This window comes from Anarhichas minor, unplaced genomic scaffold (genome assembly GCF_050575085.1).
Source record: "Anarhichas minor isolate MPS153535 unplaced genomic scaffold, ASM5057508v1 ptg000010l, whole genome shotgun sequence".
In the NCBI taxonomy this organism is placed as follows: domain Eukaryota; kingdom Metazoa; phylum Chordata; class Actinopteri; order Perciformes; family Anarhichadidae; genus Anarhichas; species Anarhichas minor.
The window spans coordinates 7,425,280-7,434,876 of record NW_027466456.1 but is presented as its reverse complement, the minus strand read 5'-3'; the positions used below and the strand labels follow the sequence as shown (position 1 = coordinate 7,434,876).

The 9,597-nt window shown below is 40.3% G+C and overlaps 1 protein-coding gene across 1 annotated transcript in view; it reads right to left on the bottom strand.

The window, feature by feature from the left end:
* Window positions 1–2,486: 2,486 nt before the first annotated feature.
* xpr1a (xenotropic and polytropic retrovirus receptor 1a) overlaps window positions 2,487–9,597 on the bottom strand; it is a 63,898-nt gene continuing 56,787 nt past the window's right edge. The window contains exons 12-15 of the mRNA XM_076087927.1: window positions 7,396–7,562; window positions 7,166–7,305; window positions 6,783–7,007; window positions 2,487–6,369 (exon numbers count right to left, since the gene is read on the bottom strand). Coding sequence (XP_075944042.1) covers window positions 6,312–6,369; window positions 6,783–7,007; window positions 7,166–7,305; window positions 7,396–7,562 — 590 coding nt within the window. The 3' untranslated portion in view covers window positions 2,487–6,311. The remainder of the gene's footprint in view (window positions 6,370–6,782; window positions 7,008–7,165; window positions 7,306–7,395; window positions 7,563–9,597) is intronic.

The following is a 9,597-nucleotide window of genomic DNA, read 5'->3' as shown; positions in this document are numbered from 1 at the left end:
CCACAGACAAGAAGGCAATCTGAATCTGCAATGGTCCCAGCCATCCTCTCAACCCAGCATTTCAGTTGCTGCCACCGAGCCTCAGCTAGGATGGCCCGGAAGAACAACTCCAAGAAATCCTTCATTTCATCAGCCGTGAACATTCTCACCAAGAGCCTGTTCAAATGGGTCCCCTTGGAATTCATTCACTCCTACACTCACTCTCTCTCTCTCTCACACACACACCCCTTACGTTAACCCTTCCCCTAAGCCCCCTCCCAAGCATCAAGGCTGCTTCTTAGAACATTCTGTTACCAACACTGTCACTTGTTTTAGTGTATATTTATTGTAATACTGCAGAGTATCATCTTGTTGTTCTGTTTTAATGCACTACATACTAGTGGGAGAACAATCCTTTTATAATAATTTCCACTTAGTCAATTGAAGACTTTATGAATAATTGTTGTGCACTGTTGTGTGTGTATGTTGTGTATGGTGTGTGTCGTCTTATGTGCCAGTGCCAAAGACAAATTTAATTTTATGTAAATATAATGGACAATAAAGTCATCTGAACCTGAATAACAATTTATGACAAACTATACTTTGACTTTTTTAATGACGTTTTGTTGACCTTTAATGGCAGACTATACAATGACTATTTTCATGTAAAAATAAACTATTACTTAAAAAACAACACTACACTGACTTTTTAAACATACTAAAATATAACTTTTAATTACTTTTTTCAACATAAGTTGTGCTACCCATGTCAGACGCACCTGGGGTACATCCCAAGTCTCTTAGTTGCATCCCCGTTTCCCTCACTTGCATCTTCTATTCCTTGCGTCTTAGTCCCCCCACCAGGGATGCATGGAGAGACGCAAGGAAACCATGTGAGAGAGGAATCGAGGAAATATGTTTTAAGAGACATGAGACGTCCTTTCCTCTGAAGCGTCAAGTGAAGCCACGTCTGTTTCTGATGAGGCGGCTGCTGATCACAGCTGGATCAGCTGTCATTCGGCTTTAACAGCTGGAGAGACTTATGACAGGGTTGTGTCTGTAATACATGATCACTGTACTCAATAATAGTAACTAATAATACTAATAACTAATAAAGACACAGTCATCACTGTAGAGATGTGTTCTCTCTGTAGCCTGTCACCTCAAACTGTGTCCCGTTTATAAGCGCCGGATCGATTTCTACCGGCGGAATGCGTTTGTCATTTATTCATTATTTGTATGTTTGTAAATTCTGATTGTGACGTCATTATTAATTAACCCAGAATATGATTAAGGCAGCTCATAAATACTGGAATTCATTTATTAGACTCCATGTTTCAGGTTAAACTTATATGATAAAACTCATCAAACCCGACACTCAGGAACGATCAGCCTCACGTGACTGAATGAAATGATAATGTAAAAAGTGTTTCGTCTCTCCAGTTCCCTCTGACTTTAATTGTATCCATAATACAAGTTATTGAGGGAAATATCAGATCATGAAAAGACAAATCTTTCTAATAAATGAAGAAAGTTGTTGGTGTGAACAACAAAAGGACCACAAACAATGAACATCTATTTAAACCAGACGGTGAATCAGAAAATTAATCAAATGTAAAACTTGAGTTTAATCTCTGATCTGTCTTCACTCTGGTATGAAACTCCAGTGATATTTAGAAAAATCTGATCAGTCCGATCAGCTGCAGCGTCCAATCACATAACTGATGAACAAAGAGGGGGCGTGTCGGCCGTTAAAACACTTCCTGGAAGGCTGTTCTCGTGCGTCCTCGCTCATGGCTCCTCAGAGATCCCTCCTCGATCCTCGCTCCTCAGATCAGAAATAAGAGCTTTGGGACGGCCGTCAATATGGCGGAGCAAGGCAAGGCAAGACAAGTTTATTTGTATAGCACATTTCAACAACAAGGTAATTCAAAGTGCTTCACATAAAACCATAATAAGTCATTAAAAAGTCATAGGGTACCATAAAAAAGTAATTAAAAGTCGTAATATAATATTATTAAAGTCATAGTATAGTATATCATCAGAATATGTCTTTAAAATTCAATATCTTACATTTAATACACTTGGCGAAAAAACAGCATAAAACTGCAGACCCTAAGTGTCCGTCAGGTTAGGAATGACAACTTGTAGAAAGGTACTTTAAGCGGCTGAATGAGTAAATCATCTACACTGAAGAATTCTGACAGACATTAAGAACAACAATAAAGCAATTGGAAGAGGAAACAGCAACACCCCAACCGCCACAGCAAACAATTGTGAGCTAAAGGAATAAGCTGTACAAATACGTGTTAATGTACATGTATTTACAAAACTACATTAAAGGCGGAGAAACTCACTCAGCAAAGCTTCTTGTCCACCAAGGAGGCCAGAGACATCCGCGCGACCCAAAACTAGAATCTGTGAGAAACTCCACGATTAGCAGAGACTGGAGCAGCAGAAACTTAGTGGAATAGTAAAAGAGAAAAGAAAGAGTCGAGAGGCAGAGCGAGTTTTAAAAATAATCGTGGTTTATAAAACCCAGATATGACAGGATCACCAAAGTGTATACAGAAATACAAACACCATCAGGAAAACCATCATAGAACGGTGTTATACAATCGACATGTACAAACTACTCTGTAAAAGGGATTCAGGGGTGGATGGGTCAGACATTTTGCTTTCTTTATGTCTCTTAAAATCACATTTAGCCACAATGTATTTATTCTATTCTATTTTTTTTTTTTGTATCTCATCAAACATCCATCTACCAAACTACAGGTACTATCACGTTCAGCTAGATTAGAGAAAGGGTACGAACAACATCAAGAGACGGAGAGGGTGTGGTCGACACATATCAAGCACTTGAACATCATGGGGGTGTCAGCAAGCAGTGGAAACAAAATCACCCATGAGAAGAATTGGATGGAAGGGCTGAGGATCATCTCATCAAACACAAACTGTACAAAATAACCCTGTTTTTGTTTCTGTCTCTGGGTTACACACACTGAACATCTGTGAACGGACACCAGCCACTAAAACATTTATTTTTCTCAAAGAGAAGCATCTTAAAAAAATGCTTAAAATGAAGATCCAGCATCTGTTTGTGAGCTAATTCAAGAGGAACTCATGCGGATCTGGGATCAGTTTAACAGTATCTTGTCATGGTGTGGGTCTGTTCCTCTGCCCTATATTATGTCAAAGTGCTTCCGTCAGCAGGGCAGTTCACAACAACAGATGGAACGTCCACAATATCTTCATGCACATTCACAAATGTACAAACAGTTTTACAGTTTCAGGACACAGTAATCTGCCCCTCACACCTCCCCCTTAAGCATTGAAAGAAGAGGGAATCACCTACAAGATACAACCAATCACATTCTCCAGTTCTATGGATTTTTTTATACAAACACATTGTCAACAGATTTACACATAAAAAGGAGTACAGGATCGTGATCAATCAAAAACAACAGCTCCTAATCACCTAAAAATACTGCTTGTCTTGGAGCAATAATGGCAACGTATGAACTCAATCATTGTCACAGTGGCAACAGTGATTGCAAATATACACATCATGTCAAATAAATTAAGACCTATGTACAATGTAAAACTAAAGCAGCATGCAGGCAAGACAACAGAGCCTTTTTACAAAACTGTCTGCTGTAGAGTTGTGCTCTCCGACACAAGAGAGAGGTGCAATGTGGGCTGTGTGTACGTGTGCGTGTGTGTGTGCGTCATGTTTCATGCCTCTAGACAGTTATGGCATGTATCCAGTGTATTTAAATGGACCGGGAAGCTCCCCATCTTCTACATATTTAACATATTTAAAAAAAAAACTTTCTAACTTTCTAGTTCACATTAAGCTCATTACACATACAGTATAAGCTTTTCGGTCTTTTAGCCGCTACAGGAAAAAACAAACGGGAAGAAACAGGACTTTCTGTAACACATGTGTCTTGTGGCTCTCTGGGCTTCGTCTCATGACTGGCTGGCGGTGAGGCAATGTAGCCCGAGGGAGGAACAGCAGAGCAGAGTGAGGGGGTCAAACAGGAAGAGAAAGTGAAAGACACAAACCAGCATTAACATTAGCATCCTTTCTCTGAAAACCAGGGCGCCTTTACCAGCAGCAGCACCACACTTTACAATGATAACCAACAGTTAGTGTGAGCTGCTGGCTTGAAAATAAGCCGAGGGAGTAAATAGTAGACGTCAGATGTACAGCACATTCTTCCTGGTTATTAATAACTTTCCGTACCTGTGATCAGAAGTTTACATTTGATCTAACAAATCACAACACTTGAAATCATTTTTTAAAAGTGCTAAAATGGCACATAAAACCGTAGAGACAAACAAACAAACAACATGTCGCTGAATGTGGTGAAACCTGACTGATTCAGAGCTGGACAGGAGGTGTGAAACATGCCACAACCTATAGATATCTACTGTTTAAAAGCACTGAAAGAGCTTTTAAACAGTGGTGCCAGATTTGACTGCCACAAAGTAACTCAATGAGATCATCAAGGTGCCCACTTTTTTTGTTTAAAGGTTTTTAGAGGTTTAAACGTCCATGTGCATTATGTTTTATGATAATTGTGTGAAACCAAATCAAAAGAGGCCGAATCATTTGGTTGTAGTCTAAGTTTTTGCTGGTGAAAACCACCCATATGGTACAAAAGGAACCCAAATTATTTAGAGCCACCCACAAACATATTTATACGCATAATTAAATATATAAGTTGCTCAATTGGGTACAAAACCGACCAATACTGAGCTTTCGTCAGAGAGCTCAGGATTTCCGGTGACCATATAAAGAGTGTTGCGATACACCAGTGCTTCTCAAACTGTTTCTGTCATGCGCCATTTTGAAAGGTGTGTCCTGATTTTCTAGACTTGTTGGCATCAGAGCGCTTTTGTTTGGTTATTATTGTAACCTCGTTAGTTAGATTCATTTTAAAAAGCGCTCCTCATTTCCCCCCCCCCCCCTGGTCCCCCTCCCAGTTTGAGAGCCGCTGGCATATACACTTTGACTCACTAACTATTTAACTGAATATTTGAAAGGGTACGTCACATCACTTTTGACACACTACTCATATTACTGGGATTTTTAGGTTGAATGGACACATTCACAAAATAAAGCTTTGGTAGTTAATGCAAAGAATAGCAGTGCACGCACATATATTGTATCTAATAGGGCACTTTAAGATGACATGACACGATGATTCACAAGTCGGTGTAGCATTAATTTTAGGTCTGGGGTAAATTGAGGTCTAAATATGAGCTTATTAAAAACATGGCACAAGTCTAACTAAGAAAAACATTCCAAACCTTATAAAATACATAAACAATCATCAGCTGGATGCTCAACTAGTCGCAATAGTATAAACAACAAGTACTACAACAGAGTAATAATACACATCAAAATATATTAAATATATTACAAAGCAACTTCACAAACTAGAAATGTTTGAATCAAAACATCTCTTTTGGTGTAAAAGTTTTTTTTTTCTTTCATTGTTTTGTGTATTAAATGCACTTTTCCTGCAAATGCCTCGAGGTTGGGATTTGACACTGAAGTTATTACAACTCAACCAAAAATAAAGTCGGAGTATAAAAAGAACTAGAAAATGCATTTCCTGCAGAAAACGCATTGGAAACAAGTTTGAGACCAGTTGAATTGTTTTGATATGCTGTGATGTCTTTTGATTGGCTTGTCTTCTCCCTGTTGATCCTATTGCAGTTAAAAAGGATTGTAAACAGTCATTGATGCAGCTTCTCTGAAATAAATCCAGGAAAAGTAAAGAAAAAAAATCTAAAGAAACACAAATATCTCAAAGTAAAAGTCTTTTTAAAGAAGAGGAGGATAATCCCAGGGCAGTGTGGTCTTTCTACTTATGTGCAGAAGATTTCCCTGGAAGCCTGTCTATCCGTCTGTCTGTCTGCCTGTCTGTCTGCCTGTCTGCCTGTCTGTCTGTCTGCCTGTCTGCCTGTCTGTCTGTCTGCCTGCCTGTCTGTCTGTCACAAGCTCTCTCCTCAACTGTAGCTATTAAACTATGTTTGTGCTTCATCAGCAGGTTTATCTTTATGTGTGTTTCTGCATTAAAGTGTGTATTGATTGTGTTTGTCTATACTTATAAAGACCAAATATACTCACAGGGATGTAAAGATGAGGTCTATTGTCCAAAGTGAGGACCATGTGAGGTCCTCACTGCTTTAAAGGTTTAGACTGAGGGTCACTACTCTTATTGTTATAAGGGAGAAGGGTTGGGGTTGGGTGTTAGTGAGTGAGGTCCTTATAAGTATAGTATGTGTGTGTTTGTGTGTGTGACGTTGTGAACTCAGCTGAAGGCCTCATCATCCGTGTCTTCAATTAGCACCTTGGTGTCCTTTTTTGATCTAGGAGAGGATTGAAAATATGATCTTATTATTATGTTTAATTTCATACTATCATTTCAACAGATATGTTAATGTTGTTTTATGTTTTACACAACTTGGACAACAATGGCAACTGCATCATTTAATCTCAGACAAAGTCTGATGTATTGTATTTTATAAAGTAAATAGTAAATAGTTTAATGTTGTCAGAAAACTAAACCGGTTCAAAACCTTTTTTTAGCGTCTCGTATCTAGTTATTGTAGTGTGACACGGCGACAGCAAAGATGAGAAATGTAAAAATCTCTTCCAGCTATTTTTTGTCGAGAGTAATTTGTACATTTTTACCTCGTCTGTGTTTATAAATCAAACTTAAAATAAATATGTATGAGTGTACTGTATGAGCCTGATATCAAGCGTTCATGTTGTTTCTTACTGTGAGGAGGACAGCAGGGGGCGTCGGAGAGACAGGCTGTAGGACCTCTTACAGGTCTTCTTGCCTGAACGGTTCCGGACGCCTTCGTCCTGGTCCATCATCTGCTCGAGCAGCGTCTGGTCATCAGCGTTGAGTGGCGCCACGGAGATATCCCTCACAGCACGAAACTCACCACAGTTATTCAGGTGCTCGTTCTCCAGACGGAAGAAGTTCCACACAAAACGCCTGCAGAGAGAGTAAGAGGGTGAGTAGGACGAACCTGACGCTAAGGGTGAAACTGTTTTAGAAATCAGTGTGGGGCCTGATTGGGATGAGTGGTTTGAAAGAGACATGTGACATGTGACACCATGTGAAAAAAAAGTTGTCATGTAATTGAGACCCACCTGAAGACCTCGAGGGGAGCCAGCACGGTGGCAACAATGTCGCCCACAGAGTGGATCTTGGTCGTTGTGGTCAGAGAGATCTGGATCGTCCAGGCAAAACGCAGGATCACATCTTCTATGATGGCACAGTAGTAGTAGGCCTGGACGCAGGTGAGACAGGATTAGGGTAACTGTGTGTGTGTGTGTGTGTGTGTGTGTGTGTGTGTGTCATTTACACTATCAGACTCTACCTTGTGTGGGTAAACTATTTCTTCTCTGAGGAAGGTGTTTTCTCCGGCTCCGCGGTCAAAGAGTCCCCAGTCCATGTGCAGATCCCAGATCAGTGTGTACAGGGAGCTGATAGTGGAGAATACGATCAGCAGGTAGAAGAACATGTCGGCGTCCGTGTGTCCTTGCTCTGGAATAAACACACAAACACAAGTGATTGCAGATAACATCATTTAAAGATCTGGTACAAAAGGAACTGTATTTATTTTCTTGAATGAAGGTTTACGACCACCTCACTGAAGCGAGTCAACTTTACAACAATACTTTGACCACTAGAGGGAGCCCTCCTGTCACGAATACGCTAGCAAGTAATGAATAGCCTGAGGACTATTAAGTTCAGTTTCATTTTCACTCATACATCCGAACATCTTTCTCCAAATGGAAGATGACCAAACATCAAATGACACACTGTTAGCTTGCTTATCCCAATACAGTTCGTGTCCTAACTTTAATATGCAGAGATATTTACATCAATCTACAGTTTAATTCAATATCTATTTAATTTATTTACTCTGTGTAAAATGTACTGTATAGTGCACTAGAGGTATGTTTTTCTCTTAGTGTCCCAGTGCTGTAAAAGAGAAGAATAAATGTCAGTTACATCTTTCTGTCCCACACAGCGTGTCCTACTGCTAATATCCAAACCAAGACTCGGCACTTTATTGGCTGAGAAAATGTCTGTACTTCTCAAAAGGGTAAGAACTGAGATCAACTTTCACTGCAGTAACAGTAACTGTTAAGTTATTGATTAATAACTATTGTTGAAGAAAATCATCATATAACTTAAGATTGAACTGAACACATTTGGGTTCACAAGTAAACAGTTTATGTAACTTGTTATGTTGAACACATTCGGTTTCACAAAAGCATTCTCAGGAAGTGATTAGGGCGCGCTAGACAAATTGTAATCTATCGCTCCAATTTGTATCAAATCATTTCCCGTACGCAAATCGTGTGTTCTGCCAAAAGGTTATCTTGACCCAAACAAAGTCATGAGAGCATGACATAATGGAGAGACCAGATGTGTTTTGTTTGTGGTTCAAGCGGCTGGTTTGATTGGTGGAGAGTGACTAAGGGGGGGGGGGGGGGGGGATTTGGACTATAAAGGTAATCTGTGAAAAGTAATACATTGGATTTGTTTGGATTTTGCAGAACTTGTTGTATGTTGGCTTGTTCTTATTAAAACACTTCCCGCTGGGTCGCAACTTCAGTTCGCCGTCTCTTCTCGTCATTTTGCCACAACGCTATATGATAAATTACAAGTCTGCTGGTTCCAAGATAGAGTCATTTCATTTCTGTTCAATCTAGCACCATGTTTGCTACGCTTCATCATAAACAGGTTTAATAATTTGTTGACAAAATACTACAGTGGTAGACTGAACATGTTGACTGTAATGATAATTATTATCACTATTTGTTGACCTGCCCACAGCTGATGAGTATTTAACGAGCTCTAAGCCAGTTTACAGTTGTTCGATGTACTGTATAATGTCAGGGTGGGATTAGCCGAGCTCAGCAGTCTGCGTGTGTTTGCAGGATGTGATTTGCTTGTTCCTCAGTGGGCGTCGATACATAAATCAGCACCCAGTGGCCTAACACAGTGACTCACACAGACAGAGACAGCAGCCACCAGACAGAGACCGGGCTCGTTCCCATTTGTCAAAGTCACCGCTCCTTCCTGCTATCAGCCAAAGAGACGCCAGGGAGCAGAGCGGGGACATTTCTAACGGAGAGTTACTGCTGTGCTGCTCTGTTAACTGCTGCTCCCATTGTGCTGTTTGCTTCTTCAGCTGAGCGATGGGATGGAAGTAGTCCCTACGGCCACACTGAGATTTCCCAGCCGTAGATTATACTTAGTCCAGGACAATAGACTCTTTTCACTGGAGAATATCCACTGATGTGAGTTTCTCAGCTTGTAAAGTGTGCAAGTATTTAACCCTTCAGTTTCTGTTAAGGCTGATGTGGTTTCACCAGGCTGGTGAGCCAGTGGACCATTAAAAGGTCAACCATCGTGAGATGGACATTGATTAGATGCTCAGTAAGGGCTAACTGTGGTCACTAGCTCCTGTCACACATACTCAATTGCAAGTACTCTGTCTCACACACACACACACACACACACACACACACACACACACACACACACACACACACACACACACACA